Source organism: Molossus molossus, unplaced genomic scaffold (genome assembly GCF_014108415.1).
Source record: "Molossus molossus isolate mMolMol1 unplaced genomic scaffold, mMolMol1.p scaffold_m16_p_1, whole genome shotgun sequence".
NCBI lineage: Eukaryota > Metazoa > Chordata > Mammalia > Chiroptera > Molossidae > Molossus > Molossus molossus.
In genome coordinates, this window is record NW_023425344.1 from 188,254,405 (window position 1) to 188,271,544 (window position 17,140).

The 17,140-nt window shown below is 39.7% G+C and overlaps 1 protein-coding gene across 8 annotated transcripts in view; it reads right to left on the bottom strand.

Annotated features, from left to right (window-relative positions):
* The window catches only part of ATP8B4 (ATPase phospholipid transporting 8B4 (putative)), a 254,349-nt gene that overhangs the window by 110,694 nt on the left and 126,515 nt on the right, over window positions 1-17,140 (bottom strand). For 7 of the 8 annotated variants that reach the window (XM_036258122.1, XM_036258105.1, XM_036258095.1 and 4 more), the window contains one exon: window positions 6,199-6,357. The exons of the other annotated variant lie outside the window; for it this stretch is intronic. In XM_036258122.1, coding sequence (XP_036114015.1) covers window positions 6,199-6,357 — 159 coding nt within the window. The remainder of the gene's footprint in view (window positions 1-6,198; window positions 6,358-17,140) is intronic. 8 annotated transcript variants of the gene reach the window in all.

Consider the following 17,140-nt stretch of genomic DNA (forward strand, 5'->3'; position numbering starts at 1 on the left):
ACACATGGGACTACATCAAACTAAAAAGCTTCTGCACAGCAAAAGAAACAATCATCAAAATGGAAAGGCAACCCACTGTATGGGAGAACATCATTGCCAATGATGTATCAGATAAGGGGTTAATTTCCAATATATATAGAGTGCTCCTACAACTCAACATAAGGAAGACAAAGAACCCAATTAAAAAATGGGCAGAGGAGCTGAATAGACACCTCTCCAAACAGGACATACAAATGGCCAAAAGACATATGAAGAAATGCTCAACATCACTAATCATCAGAGAGATGTAAATTCAAACAACAATGAGGTATCACCTCACACCTGTCAGAATGGCCGCCATCAACAAATCATCAAACAAGTGTTGGCGAGGGTGTGGAGAAAAGGGGACTCTAATACACTGCTGGTGGGAATGCAGACTGGTGCAGCCACTATGGAAAACAATATGGTGTTACCTCAAAAAATTAAAAATTGAACTTCCATTTGACCCAGTGATCCCACTGCTAGGAATATACCCTAAGAAGCCTGAAACACCAATCAGGAAGAATATATGTACCCCCATGTTCATAGCAGCACTATTTACAATAGCTAAGATCTGGAAACAGCCCAAGAGTCCATCAGTAGATGAATGGATAGAAAAGCTGTGGTACATATAGACAATGGAGTACTATGCAGCTGTAAGAAAGAAAGATCTCTTATCCTTTGAGACGACATGGAGGGACCTGGAAAGTATTATTCTAAGTGAAAGAAGCCAAGCAGAAAAAGACAAATATCACATGATCTCACTTATATACGGAATATAATGAACATAACAGTCTGAGGAATACAGTAGACCCAGAAACATGGAAGTAGGGCACAGACTGACATCCCTCAGAAGAGGGGGTGGAGGGGGTTGGGGGTGGTGGTAAGAGATAAACCACAGAACTTATATGCATATATGCATGACCAATGGACATGGACAACTAAGCCGGGGACGAGGCAGAGGTGGGGTGGGATGGGGGGTGCCAATGGGGTAAAAAAGGTAAAATATCTGTAACAAAAAAATAAATAAATAAATTTATAAAAAAAAAACAAAAAAAACAAAGGAGAATGTTAGAATATATTGCTAGAGATTTCCTGTGGACAAAATAGAAGTGATTACATTTTAATTATACCTGATTTCTCTAGTGTGCCCTCTCCACATTTTTTCCCATGGTTATTTTCAGTTCATGAAGCCATTTAATACAGAAGGGGAGGAGAAATGAAAAAAAGAAGGGGAGACACACATGCAGTTACATGCCATTCCGAAAGTCAGGGAAGAATGAGCACATTCTTAAAGACTTTCATTTACTTTGAAAACAAATTGAAGCAAAGTTTGGGTCTCAGAACAATTCACTGTTTGAGTCGAAAATTGTACCCAGTGCCCTGTTCCCAGCCACTGCTGTATAAAGGAGGCCACCCACATTTTCTCAAAATCATTTATTAAAATCATGTGGACAATGAGGGTGGGAAATATTAATTTTACAGTAAAGATAACAAAAGGCAAGTAAAGTTTGTGATTGCTAAAAGCTGAAATAAGGACAGGTCAGTTTTATGCTACAAATTTACATTTCTTAGGCATACATACATGCACAGACTAGCAAAGAATCCATTTAATGGATTTTTAAGCAATTATTTAAATATATCCACAGCACAGCTGTTGATATACATATACAGCTCGTCTTGCCTTCAAAGCCACATCTCTTGAAAAACATTTCTATACTCAACGGTCCATGTTTCCTCATATCTTACTCGTTACTCAACCTAGTTCCTGGGCCAATCACTCAAACAGATCTGGTGTTATCACCAATATTTTCTATGCCTTCTTTGACCTCTCAGCAGCCTTTGACTCTGTTGTCTATTTCATTCTTTTGAAACACACTCTTCCTTTAGCTTCCATGTTACAATCTTCTCCTGCTTTTCCTTCTAGCTCTTTGGTAGCTCCTTCCTTCCATGATGACCACCACTCTCTACCCAGCCATAAAATACTGGGATTCACTAAGACTCAGGCATCGGCCCTCTTCTCGACATTTTCAATTCACCTCCCCTGGGCAATCTCACCTAAGACGACAACTCCGATTACCATTTATAGACCAAATGTGTATCTCCAGCTCAGATTGCTCCTCTGAGCTCTAGAAATCCATATGTATAAATGCACATATTTAATTGCCTATATGACATCGCCACCTGAATCTTTCCTAGACTTCTCAAGTGGCCCTTGTCCAGCCCCATTTGTAATCTCGTCATTTGTCCGTCTCTATCCTCCATGGTCTCCATGCTCCAGAGTCCCTCACCTCAGTGAAGGATACCACTTCTCATTCAGCTGTGAAAGCTCACAGAAACCTAGGAGCCAGTCTATCTTCATGACTCACACTCTAATCCAAAGTACCATCATCTCTCAACTGGACTATAACAAAAGCCTAGTATCTTTGTCTCCCTTAATCCATTCTGTCCCCAATTCTAATCAATATTTTTCCTCCTTCCCCGCCATAGTCATACATTTTTTTCTGGGATCTGCTATTTATCAACTTTACAAACACTGTAGTCAGAAGTGAACTTTTGAAATGTAACATATAAACACACACCATTTGTTTGAAAACTTTCAATGTCTTCCTAATGCTCTTAGGATAAAGACCAAAATTGTGGATACAGACCACAGGGTCCTACATGGTCCAGCCCCCATCTGCATCTTCAGGCAACTCATTCATCTCTGTCCTTCTTACTCTTCATGCTCCACACTGGCCTGCTTGAGTTTTGTTTTTTACCTCACCATCCTCACACCTGCAACAGTTCCTTTACCCACAATGTGCCTTTTAGTTAACTTGCTCTTTCCCTTCATGTCCCTGCATTATATACTCTTGTGAGTCCATGTTCTTTTACTTCAGAGCACTTTTCTCAGTTTGAGATTAGATATTCATTACTACAATTGTTTGATGTTAAAGTCTCTGTCTTCTACCAGACTCAAAACCACATGAGTGAAGGGATAATATTTGTTTTGTTCACATTATTAATTTAAAATGAGTAATTAGCATAGTGCCTGACACATAGTAGGTACTCTATAAATAATTGCTTGATGAATTAATTTATTAAGCATCTGCTATGCATTAGGCAATGTATATATGTGCTTTTTATCTATTATCTCAGCTAATGTTTAAAACAAGCCAACAGATTAGTTATCCTTAGTTTACTAATAATGAACCTGAGGTTTAAAAAATTTAAGTAACTTACCTAAGATTTCTTGTCTGGTAGGTGTCAGAGCCAGAATTTGAGCCCATATTTAGCTACCTCTAAATCTCTTGCTCTTGACCACTATTTTAAAAATTATATGAAATAATGCATTAACTTAGTGATTCACTGACTCATCCATTCAATGTATATTTAAGGCTATGACTCATTCGGAATCCAAAGAGGAAATAGATGACATTGAACAAGGATAACTGGAGACAGGTTCATTTATAAAGGGACTATACAAAAGTGTGCATGGGAGTATAGGGAAAGAAAAAGGATAATGAAGTAACCAAGGACTTAGTAGCAATAAAAATGTTTCCATCTAAGCCAGAAGGGAGGGGATAAGGAAAGAGAGACATTACTGGACCTTAACAGACAAAGGTATGTAGAATTTGCAGCCTTTAGAAGAAGAGTCACTTTATGTTGAGGGACTCAGCTAATTTGAAGTGACAATTCAGGGAGACAGTTGGGAAGAATAAATACTTTGATCTCAATCTTCTTTCTCCCTTTGATCTATGTCTTCCCAGGGATCCCCAGTGACACAGCCTAAGTAAAAGCCAAAGTTCAAGGAAACCTATGAGTGTAAACCCTATAAGTCAGCCTGCAGGCCAGAGAGAAGAGTGGGAAGGGGTAACAGGAGGGGCAGGTAGAAGACATCCAGCACAAAAACCTACTGTGCTCCAAAATGGAGCGGACTCCTTAAATGAATAAGTCTCCTACTCCCAGAAACAAGACTTTCTCCTCTCTTGGGCTTAAAAAGTCATTACCAGGGAGGTATGGCCCAGCTATTAATGTACATTAGACCCTCATATATGATAGATTTGTAAAGTAAACCTGTCTGCCTCAACTATATTCCATGCACAATCCTCAATGGTATATATAATGAGAGTAATAATACAGAAAGAATAGTTAATCATTTATTTTGGATAACTTTCAGAACATCTAGGTGTTTACCTGTAGCTAGTTTCCCAAATTAGATGTCTCAAGACTTGAGGATTCTGAGACATTCATCTGTGCAACTCTGAAATTGACAAAACCAAGTATTCCTCTGCCTTCCCTCATTCTAGTTAGGCTTTTTGTCAACATCTGTGCCCAGACTAAATTTACTGGAAGCATTCTCTGCATTACAAATATCTGCCTTATGAAGGTTTCCTGCCAGGAAACATCCAGGCCACATCACAAAAGAAGAGGGTGTTCCCCCACTGCCCTGTGCCAAGATCCTAAGAGCAGTCCATTTTCCCAACTCTCAGCTTATGCACTTTGAATTGACGCTGAAAGAAAGGAGAAGCAGGAAAGGAAGGAAGACAGCATTTGTCAAAAATTCTCTTCCCATATGCATTGTCTCATTGAGCTTTTACAATGACTGTCTAATGTACTTATATTTGTCTCCATTTAGAGCAGAAAACTAAAGCATCAGAAGTTTAAGTAACCAAAGCTTAACATCCTACAGCTGGTAAACAAGTCTGAACCCAGATCTGTCCAATCCAAATTCTGTGAACTTTCTGTTATACTGCTTAGAGGAAGACCTGTTCAACTTACCACCCCACTTCCTTCTATGTAGGAGCATTTTCCCATAGAGCCAACCTTATGAGGGAAAACTTGGCCCCTGCATGGTTCACAGCAGCTGTTCTAGCTTAACATGCTGTAGCTGAACCACAGTCCTGAGTCAGTCTTTTCAAACAAGATCATACAAATGCAAACAAAATTTTGGGCTCAAGCCCAATCCTAGGATGAAGAACTCCCATTTCTATGATGACTGAGAGCAAACCAGGAGGGCCCTTCCCATCAGAGGACCTTCAAGAAGTCTCCCCTTCATTAAGTAAAAAGGTAAAGGGAGGTTAATGGTTAAGCTTGACTCTCTTTTTTCTCAATGCAAGAAAGACACAAATAAGAAAGATATGGTCATAGGTTTATGTTTATGACAAAAGAATGAAAGTAACTGATGAGTGAATTATGAAAACAGATTCATTCCCAGATAAAAGCACATACAGTGCCTCATTTCTAGGGATTTCCCAAGTCCTCTCACTGGCTATGTCCCAAGCAGCAAGAGCCTTGCTAACACCACAGCTGAGAACATTTAGGAAGAAATGGGAGGACTTTTCTAGGATCGGAACCCTTCTGAGTCTTTAATGAACACTGTGTTGTTGTTGAGGAAAGTCAGTTAAGAAAAATACGACAATTTTGATTGCATATATAGTCAACGGGCCCAAAACACATCTTAATCTGGTGTCACAAAAAACAAAATTTTTAAAAATCAAGGGCTGGCGATTGAAGCCATGAGTACAATTTGAGTGGCTTTATGAAATGGTGCTACTGGAAGCTTCCTTAGCTGGAGAGAGCCACCTGGGCTTGTGGAGATAAAATAGAAAATGGAAAAGTAGCCAAAAGGAAAAAGAAAAGACACCCCCTGCCTTCCCCTGACTCCCACGCCCCCTTCCATCACACAGTCTTTCCAGGGCCCACTGTCCTATTAATGAATAATAGAAGAAGCTATGGAGTATAAATAGAAATAATTGTGGGAGCTCCAAGAAAGCTTTTCCAAAAGAATTATTTGACCTTTGCAAACTACAAAATTAACAGCAGAGTAGGGAGATTTCTTTCATACTATTTCCCCACTTTAAAGGCAAGTTGATTAATACATATATGATGGGAATGATTGAGATGGGGTTAAAGAAAGCGAAATTAAGCAGAAGGCATCTAGCACCCACTGAGTCATAAGGCCCAAGCACCCTTAGGAATAAGTTCTTGATGTCAGTGGTTCCTCACATGGTGGGACCACACAGACTGCTTCCAGAGCATTGGTGTCTTCCCCTGGTTTCCTGCACTCTGTAGTCAACATATGCATGTTGGGTAGAATGAAGGCCCTGTGTTCATCCGACCTGGAGAGCTGGAGACTGTGCCCATACATATGTCAGGAAGGGATTCCCCGAACCAACCCTGGGTAGTCAGCTGTACCTGCAAAAATAACCATTCCAAAGCACCAGCTGGTGTTTCTCAGGACACAGCCCCTCAGGATGATCTTCTCATTGTTGAGAGAATGCTCTCTGTCCTTCCAAAAGAGAACCCCCATGAATTTATCTAATTTGTTGTTAGGTGCCTCACAGACAACAAGCCCTGCAAAATAAAAAATAATTTAATAAGCCTTTTTATAACATACCTTGAACTCTCTTTAGAAGCCCACAGTACTTGGTTACCACCTTGTTTCCTATACACAGTTTATTTTACCTTCTCTTTTATTTATTTTTTTAATTAATTGTGTTTATTTATTTATTTATGTATTGTTTTATCCTCACCTGAGGATATTTTTCCATTGCTTTTTAGGTAGAGTGTGAGGGAGGGAGGGAGAGTGAAGAGAGAGGGAGGGAGGGAGGGAACATCGATGTGGTAAAGACACATTGATTGATTGCCTCCTGCCCCACCCAACAGTAGCTGGGAATCAAACCTGCAACCAAGGTATGTGCCCTTGGCCAGGAATTGAACCCAAGACTCTTCAGTCTGCAGGTGGATGCTCTAACCGCAGAGCCAAACAGTCCAGGGCTACCTTCTATTTTAGACAGCATAGAGTTACATTTACAGGATTGTGCTAGGGAAAATGAGTTCGAAGGTACAAAGATAGAAACTCATCAAATGTTTTAAACATAGCTTACTGTCCAAATAAAAACAGAAAGCTTGAGAGCCATGGGGGAGATATAGATGATAGATAGATGATAGATAGATAGATAGATAGATAGATAGATAGATAGATAGATAGATAGATTTGCTTTAAAAAAAATCACTTTGCTCTACTTCTAGTTTGTAACAATTACATTTGACTAGGTAAAGCAGGGACTATCCTAAAAGTTTTTTTTTATTCCATCTCTTTTTACTTAATATAAACTTTCCCACAGATTTAGATAGTATACTTACAATTTCAAAGCCAAGTTAATCAGGTCTTTCTAGGCCCATAATCAGAATTTCGAGAGTTCTCCTATATTCTACCCCCAAAAAACCTGGATCTTGTTTGCTACATGTGCCTGAGAATGTGATTCCTTTCAGCTGTTCAGTGCTTCTTATTTTGATTAAGTTCAGAGTTCTAGGGATTCTAAAAAAGAGACCATATAACTTGCTTCAACCTGGCCAGAAGATATATCTAGTTGTTGTTGTTTTTTAATTCCAAGCCCCTTCCAAACAAAGGGCATGCCTATTCCAAATCAATGAATCAGTTTGTTCTGTTATTTCAATAAGAATATCCACTTTCAGGGTGGGTATTCTCCTGGTAGAAAAAGAAACTAGAAATAATCTTATATGGACCTTGCCACAAAATATAACTATTAGATTAAAAATACATTTGACTTTGGGTGGTGGGCACACAATGCAATATACCGATGATGTATCATAGAATTGTACAGTTAAAACCTATATAATTTTACTAACCAATGTCAACCCAATAACTTTATTTAGATACATTTTCCCTGCAAACAATTGAGGTTTAAATTTTTAGAAGTAACAAATACAAAAACTTAAAAGATAGAGGGAGCAAGGAAGGAAAGAAGAGAGAGAAGGTATAAAAAAAAAGAGGTTGTGGGTAGATCCAAACAGATTAGTACCTACAAAATTCTCTCTCTTGAAAACAATTAAAATGCGTGTATTTAATCAGAAGCCAAAATGGTAGGTTGAAACATAATAAATGGCATTTGGAAAATAAAAAAGGGAAGCATTCTTTAGCACTGATTGAAGAGAAAGGAGACCAGCCCAGCCTGGAGAGCCTCTGTATTACCCTGCTACACGTTCACTAAACACCTTCGGAACTTAGAATACTCTTACATAGGCTCCCTTGCCTTCCTAGGATATCTTTTCCTTTCAAAACTCTTAGACCCAGGTGACAGCAGCCAGTTTTCACATGGCCTGATAACAACCAGATTACTGACATTAATAGAGCTTGAGTGAAAAATCAAAAACAGGCTTCTGGTCAAGATGGCAGTAGTGTAGGTAAATGTGGTACTCACATCCTCCCACAACCACATCAAAATTACAACTAAACTACAGAAAAACCATCATTCAGAACCACCTGAAATCTAACTGAATGGAAATCCTACAACTAAGGATATAAAGAAGCCACGTTGAGACTGGTAGGAGGGACAGAGATGAGGACCAGGCTAGTCCCACACCCACATGTGGCAAATAAAAACTAGAAGAAACATCTCAGCTGCGTAGGTCCCTGTGAGGAGTGAGAGGTCCCAGCTCCACATTAGGCCTCCTAGCCCAGGATTCCAGGGCCAGGGAGAGATGCCTCACAACTTCTGGCTGTAAAAACTAGCAGGGATAGTGGCTGAGTGAGAAGGAGGGCTCTGGAGTCCCAGGCATTCTTCTTAAGAGGCTCATGCATGGACTTACTCTGACTCACCCCCTCTGAGCTCCAGCACTGGGGCAGCAGCTTGAAAGACACCAGAGACATACAAGAAGGAACTTAATTGTCCAGCATCAGGGCAAGAGCTGAGGCGTCAGCTTTCTCCCAGACGAAAGTTCTGGCAGAGGTCAGTGCTCCTCTTCTGAGAACTTCTCCCACAGAGTCTGCAGGTAGGCACCATAAAGGAGTCTCCATCAACCTAGCTATCACCGTTCACCCTGCCCTAGTAATACCTGAGACCCAACCCCAACCAACTTGCTAGCTATTTCCATTGCCTTTTCCATATGAATGGCCTATCTTGGCTCATGTTTCAGACTTTCATAGAATCTCTTCAAAAAGCAGCACATGTCCTGGAGTGCCTCATAACACTACCTAAGTGGCCTCAGGCCTGGCACCAGCAGCAACCAGCCTTGGTTTGCAGCATGGCCTCCTCTGGGCACCTCCAAGCCCAGCACAAGTAGCAGCCATCTGAAGGTTGCTTTATAACCCATGCCAGCCGGCCCTGGGCAGAACACAAGCAGCAGCTAACCTTGGCCTGCACCTCCTGGAAGATCCCAGAGTCAGTGCACCCTGTGGACATCTTCAGACCACACTGAAGCACTACCCAACCACCTCCACAAGTGACACAGTCAAGGGGAGGACTCAGCAGGCACCAGAGCCCCACTGAAATAAGTCTTGCTCCATGGTGTGGGCCATTGCACAACTGATTTTTCACAATGGTTGCAGCCAGTCCTTGCAATTGATCAGCCTCGGAGTAAATCCCTCCCACTGATATGCCAACAACAATCAAGGCTCAACTACAACAGAAGGTGTACATAGCCCACATGGGCGTGGGAGGAATGCACCTGGAGTGCCTAGCTCAGGTGATCGGGAAGCTGTACCACTGGACCCTACAGGACACCTACTATATTAGACCACTCTACCAAGCCCAGGAGACAGAGCTGTTCTACTTAATGTATAGAAACAAACCCAGGAGACTGCCAAAATAAGGTGACAAAGAAACATGTTTCAGGTGAAAGAACAGAAAAAAACTCCAGAAAAAAGACTAAACAAAATGGACACAAACAATATACTAGATGTGGAGTTCAAAACACTGGTTATGAGGATGCTCGATGAATTTAGAAGAGGAGTAGATGACCTTAGAGAGAATTTCAACAGCATAAAAAAGGACATGGAAACTATAAAAAAGAACGAGTCAGAAATGAATGATGCACTCACTGAAATGAAGAATAATTTAGAGGGAATCAGCAGTAGAGTGGATGAAGCCAGGAATCAAAACAGCAATTTGGGATATAAGGAAGCAAAATTAATCTCATCAAAACAGCAAAAAGAAAAATAAAATCCCAACAAACAGTGTGAGGAGCCTCTTGGCCAACTTCAAGCATACCAACATTCACATCAGGGAGATGCTGGAAGGTGAAGAGAGAGAGCAAGAAACTAAAAACCTATTTGAAAAAGTAATGACAGATAACTTCCCTAATCTGATGAAGGAAATAGATATATAAGCCCAGAAAGCACAGAGAATCCCAAACAAGATGAACCCCAAAAGGCCCATGCCAAGACACATCATAATTAAAATGCAAAAGGTTAAAGACACAGAGAGAATCTTAAAAGCAGCAAGAGAAAAGCAGTTTGTTACAAAGAAGGAACTTCCATGGATTATCAAATGATCTCTCAACAGAAACCTTGCAGGCCAGAAGGGACTGGCAAAAAAATATTCAAAGTGATGAAAAGCAAGGACCTACAACCAAGATTACTCTGCGTAGCAAAACTATCATTTAGAATGATAGAGCTTCCCAGACAAGAAAAAAATAAAGGAGTTCATCACCACCAAACTAGTATTACATGAAATGTTAAAGAGTTCTGTTGAAGAAGAAGAAAAAGAAGGAGGAGGAAGAGGAGAAGGGGAAGAAGAACAAGGAAGAGAGGAAGAAATAAAAAATATGAACAATAAAATGGCAATAAATACATATCTATGTGTCCCTCTCACATTGATGTTTCTCTCTCTCCCTCCCTCCCACTCTATCTGAAGATAAATGGAAAAATATCCTCGGGCAAGGATTTAAAAAAAGAATCTAACACACAAACAAACAAGCATAACAGAAACAGACTCATACATACAGAGAACATTTTGACGGTTGCCAGATGGTAGGGGAGTTGGGGGATGGGTGAAAAAGGTGAAGGGATTAAGAAGTACAAATTGGTAGTTACAAAATAGTCATGGGGATGTAAAGTACAGCATGGGGAATACAGTTAATAACATTCTCACAACTATGCATGGTGTCAGATGGGTACAAGATTTACAGGGATGATCATCTAGTAAGTTATATAATGTCTGATCACTGGGATGTTCACCTGACACTAATATAATACTGTGTGTCAAGTGTAATTTAAAAATAGATGTAGCCCTGGCCGGTTTGGCTCAGCGGTTGGAGCGTCGGCCTGCGGTACAGAGAGACCCGGGTTCGGTTCCCGCTAAGGGCACGTACTTTGGTTGCAGTTTGTCCCCGGCCCTGGTTGGTCGTGCGGGTGGCAGCCACTCGATGTGTCCCTTCACGTCGATGTTTCTCTCTCTCTCTCTCCCTTCCTCTCTCTCCCTCCCACTCTATCTGAACAAAAAATGGAAAAATATCCTCGGGTGAGGATAAAAAAAAAAAAAAAAAAAAAAAAAAAAAATAGATGTAAAAGCAAAATAAATAAATAGATAAAACCACGGGAAAATAAAAACAGAAGAAAAAACAAAAACAAACTAAACCCTGAAGGAAATGAGCAACTCATGGCCTCAGGATTGCTTTCCCAAATTCCGTCTCTCTTTCCCCAGCATAACAAAAGTGTTGCCTAGATGGCTCAACCCGGCACCCACTGGCATCTTCTCGGACAGCCACTGCCAGAGGAGAGAGTGCCGGCAGAAGGGTTTGGATGAAGCTAAATAACCTGTACAAACTCATTTTTATATGAAGGAAAGTGGCTGAATTCTGGTTATTCTTATTATGGCCGATCAATGATACTAAAAAGTAAATTAAAACTGATTTCAACTGGCCCAAGTTATTTGGATAATGTAGTAGAAGAGGAGATCTGTTTCTAAATTCTAAAAATTCAATATTCTTTTTTTTTTTTTAACAAATAATTTTCCTTCCTGAATTTTATAAAACCTTGAATTGGATGTCACTGGCAAAACCTACATAAAATAATGGGTTGACAGCCACCATCAAAATTTATTTCAGTTTTTTTTGACCCAAGACTCGATTTCTCAGACCTCAAACTTGGCCACTTAAAAAAAATATATATATATGTGCTTTGGGAAAAAACATGATACACAGTCCCTGCCAATAGGAATATAAAAAATAGGCTCATTTGGTCATTGTTATTGTCACAAGCAAAGACTGACATGGAGGTAAATGAAGCCTCGAACATGTTGGCTTACTGCTCCCAGGCCCCAAGGCTCATCCAGCCTCCTGTCCTGACACCATGGTGTGGTCTAGATAGGAACAGGCAGTAAGGCCAAGGGGTTCTGCCTAGGTTCTTAAAGGTCAAGCCCCACTTCAACCTTGCTCAAAGAATGTGGTCCCAGTGATTAAAGTACTAAATACAGGGCCGAGTCAAAATGAAATGGCAGGAACAAAAGCAAAGTATATACTTTATCTTCAGATGTACTCAGCTTCCCCTTTCTTAGCCCTGTTAGCATAAAACACAAGCTTTCCAAATTCTTTTTTGTCCCTTTCCAAAAGGGGTGAATAATTTTCCTTTGAAGGGCGCATTGTATTCACTTCTGTATCCCCATAACCTATTATACTGCCTGCATAATAGGATCTTAACAAATATTTGTTGGAGAGATGAGTAGAAAATATTTCAGATGGTTGGGAGGTGAGATGGGCACTAGAATAGATCTAAGATGCATGAAAGAAGTGGATATATTTCTATGGTAATAATGATAAAAGGGTCTGGGAAACCTATTAGCCCAGCCACAGTGGAGGTCTGAGGTTGCTCTAATTCTAAAAGAATACAAATATCTGAGAACACTGGAGGGGAAAGAGGGGGTGGGTAGGAACCTTCAAGCACATTAGAAGCAACCAAAATATATCTTGTCCATAAAGAGTAGTGAGGACTAGGGAAAAATTTTAGGACCCTTCTTCCTTCTGCTACTTGTATCAGAGAAGCGTTACAGGCAGTGAACAGGTTGACAATGGAAGAGAAAACTGTTTAGGACAAATAACATTGTTTCTCATATAGCTATGCACTGAAAACATGTTTGGAACATAAATTCATCTTTAATGAGCAATAAAACAACTGGGTAGGAATCATGTCAATAATGAAGTACTAATATAATCAAAACTAGCCAGTCAACGTTGCACTGAAGAGAACACCCATGAAAGGAGATAACAATTCCTCCAGTTCACAATCACATAGAAATGCTCTAGGTCCATGCTAAACAAAATCCATAGGATTTCATTCTGGACCTTCCTCAGCACTCTAACTTTAGTCAGCGTAGTTATTCATTGATTAGTATTAACCTAATAACCTTCAGAAACGAAAGTATTTACCTCCAAGTGGAAATCTGTCGTTTATCATGAAAATGGAGCTCAGTACCCAGTATTCCAGTATTCCATGATTCTCCAGAGAAGTTAGCTTTATCTCTCTATGTATATTATTATTAGCAATATTTCCTGATTATCTGCATTGCAACTCTTCCATAAGATGAATTGTCTATTAAATAAGACATTGTTATTGCTGTTCAAGTGTTTCTCCAGCCAAGAGCCTCTTAAGTTTAGAAGATTACCCACTACTGTTGCCGTGATCATTGCAATATTTATTTTTTTCTTAGAAAGAAGAGTGTTGCCATCCTGTTTTCTGAAACCTCTTTATTCTTCAAACATGAATCCTCGGCCACCCATCATCACCACCTTCATGACTGCACCAACAGCAACAATAAAGAGGGAAGTTATTCTTCCTGTCTTTACATAAAATCTATGCTGTAGTGCTGGGTTGTGCTTTTGCTCAGGTGAATGGGAAACCTATCTGGTAGGTAAAAAAGTCACAAGATGTTAACTGAGCCTTTTTCTTTTGTTTTTAACCAAAAAGAGATACTTGTTTTTCTGTGTTTTAATTACACACATGCTATTCTTTAGAAAGGACCACAAAATACACAAAGATTCCTGAAATAAAGAGCCAGTTCAGAACTCAGTATTAACAGTCATACAAAATATGTAAACTTGTCATAAGTTGCAAAAAACAGATCTTAGTCCAGTCAGTAACAATATGCAAAAGATTCTTAAACACATTTGGACAATTTACATCCAGGGCTTTCCCCAAGGCATAAAAATGACCAGTTGACAAATGTGTAGCTTTCAACTATTTCCAGTTACTTATTTATAAAAGCTTATTAATTCCCATAAGATCTTAACATGAAAAATCAAGGCTCACTCTATTTTCATACTTATTATAATATTCAATCAAGTTATGCATCTTTTCTTATAAAGTTCAACAGACTACATACCAATTTTTTCTGATGTTTGAAACAAAAATATTTGTGTGAAAACTTTTTTTAAATTTTTTTTCTTTATTGATTAAAATAAAGAGAGAAAGGGAGAGAGAGATAAAAACATCCATGGGAGAGAACATTGATTGGCTGCCTCTCGCATGCCTACTGAGGATTTGGCCCACAACCTGGACATGTGCCCTGACCAGGAATCAAACCAGCAACCTCTTGGTGCATGGGTCAACACTCAACCACTCAGCTACACCAACTGGGCGTGTGAGAACTTTTCAAATAATCCAGCTCTTCGTTGCATGGACTGGTCTCTATGTCTTGCCAGCCCCTCTATAAACTCCTGTCAGGATCCTAACATTCCAGATCACTGAGAACACTGCTACTTTTTAAAAATATGATGATGTCATCTGAGTCCTGGAGAAAACTGATCTTTGGTAATTAATTTTGTACTTTTAGGTTTAGAGTATTCTCGTCATTGATTTCTTACCCTACTCTAACCCTAGTCTGTGCAGAGGCTATGCTCTCATGCTAATTCCCCAACTCTAGGGCTGTCTTCCACTTGTAGTTTAGAGTCTCTCATGTTCCTTCGGAGAAGGGGGTTTGCCAGCAGTCCATGGCTCATATTCTGGCTTCTCCACTTAGCAACCACGTGACATTGGGAAAGTTATTTGATTTATCAGGGTCTCAGAGTCCTTGCCCATAGCTGGAGGTAATCATAATGTCTTCCTCCAAGGGCTGTCAAGGTTTAATAAGAGTGTGTGTAATTACTCAGCATGGTGCCTAGTACATAGTGAGTACTTGTTCATATGTCAACATCGTGTTTAGGGCCTGAGAACTTAGGACCTTCACCTAATTAAAGGCTTCTTTGGGGATGAGTTCATGTTCAAGTCTGTCTTCTCCCCTGGGCTATAAACTCTGAAAGAAAGACCTGGGTTTGACTTATTAACCACTGCGTTCCAGGTTTAGCAAATCCCTTGGCATTGTGTTAAAGATACATTTACTAAATTAATGAACAGGTGCCAGAGTAAATGAATGAAAGAAAAGAATGAATGAGAGCTCATGCCATGCCTCAGGAGGCCACCAGCAAAATACTGTCCCAGGGTTTAGGTACAAAAGTAGGGAAGCAGGGAGACTTATGAGAGATATCCTGAGACCCTAACCATCTCAGTTTTGGCCCTTGGTGTCCCCAGTTTGGAGTTTCAGTGGGGATTTCTCTAAGGATATGAGTGGGACACTCAGGTCTTCAGATACTTGGAAGATGTACACTTATGATTCAAGGACAGAACACTGTAGTTTGGTGCTAGAGAAAGTATTTGGCAATTCTCAGAAGAAAAACCACACAGTAATTAGAAGCTAAAATAATGCCATCCCAGATTTGCCCAGAAGTCACAAGCTGAAAGATATACTTAGCACAGACAGGCGTGTCCCGTGTGTCTGTCTCATCTATGTGACCTTGCCATAGCCAGGCAGGCCATTTCCAAATGTACACAATGCTCTTATTATAGTTTTCATTTAAAAGAAAGAATGCAGCCCTGGCCAGTGTAGCTCAGTGGAATGAGCGTTGGCCCATGGACTAAGAGGTCGATTCCTGCTCAGGGCACATGCCCAGGTAGTGAGGTCTATCCCAGTGGGGGGCGTGCAGGAGGCAGATGATTAATGTTTCTCTCTCACATCAATGTTCCTATCTCTCTCTCTCCCTCTCCTTAACTCTCTAAAAAAATCAATAAAACATATTTAAAAAAAAAAAAAAAAAAACTACCAGTTTTAATGCCCATAACACAAGAAAGTATTTTTCTAATCACCAGAAGAAACTGTGAAATCTACTGACACGCCATATAACAAAGGTGAATAGAGGAGACAAAAAAAAAGAGGAAGGAGAAAAGAATGGGGGAGTAAATGAATATAAAGCAACTTGTAATATTTTATATTTCTATATATTTTGTACTACATCTTGTCCTTAGGAGGTGCTTAACAAATAGACTTAATAAACTAATTAATATGGAGAAAATAGTAAGAACAGAAAAGGTCTCTTTAAAAAACTAAGGAAAAGAGAATACAGGTAGGGAAAATAAGTAAACTAACATGAAGCATGGAAGAGGATGATGGAAAGAGCATAGTAAGAAAGAATGCAGAGAGGGAGGAAAAGAGAGAACCAGCAAAATGGGTAGAGAGAGTGTGTGCATAGTGTATAGTGTGTGAATGTGTGTGTCGAGGAGGGAGAAATTATATGAAATTAAAACTTATAAACTAGCCCTGGCAAATGTTGCTCAGTGGTTAGAGCATTGGCCTACACACTGAAGGGTTACAGGTTCATTTCCTGGTCCAGGTCACGTACCTAGTTTGCAAGTTCGATCCCTGGCCCCAGGCAGGATCATGCAGGAGGCAACCAATTGATGTGTCTCTCTCACATTGGTGTTTCTCTCCCTCCCCTGCCCCTTCTACTCTCTCTAAAAAAAGCAATGGAAAAAATATCCTTGGGTGAGAATTAACAACAACCAAAAAGAAAAATGTAAACTAGGGCTTAAAAAGAAAAGAATGGAGGAAAGGTTGAAGGCTATAGTAAAGCAAGAGCAAAAGAAGGATTTAGGGTTACTAATTGTCCCAACTCTTTCGGAACATTTTATACCATGTCTTGCATCACCCTCTTTGTCTTTAAATTTGGCTGGTAACGGGAAATCAATTTGTATTTTGTATCTAATTTATTTCTCCTTAATCCTTATATTCATTCTTCAGGTGCTTTCTTTGAAACAAAACATCATATTTTAATAAGGTTAAACCTACAAAGTGTCATATTGCCTTGAACTTTAAGGTAGATTGAAATTCAACCCAAGGTTCAAGAATGAAAGAGTAAATTTAGCAGACATGTAGGTTCTTAGCCCAGAAGTGCACCAGTCCAATGCATTTGGCATTATACATTCTCTAAAAAGTAACTATAGTTAAAGATTAAATGATAGAAAAGAGAGATTTGTATTGCCTTTATTTGCAAAAGCAATTATACATTAGAGATTTGGTGAGTTATCTTT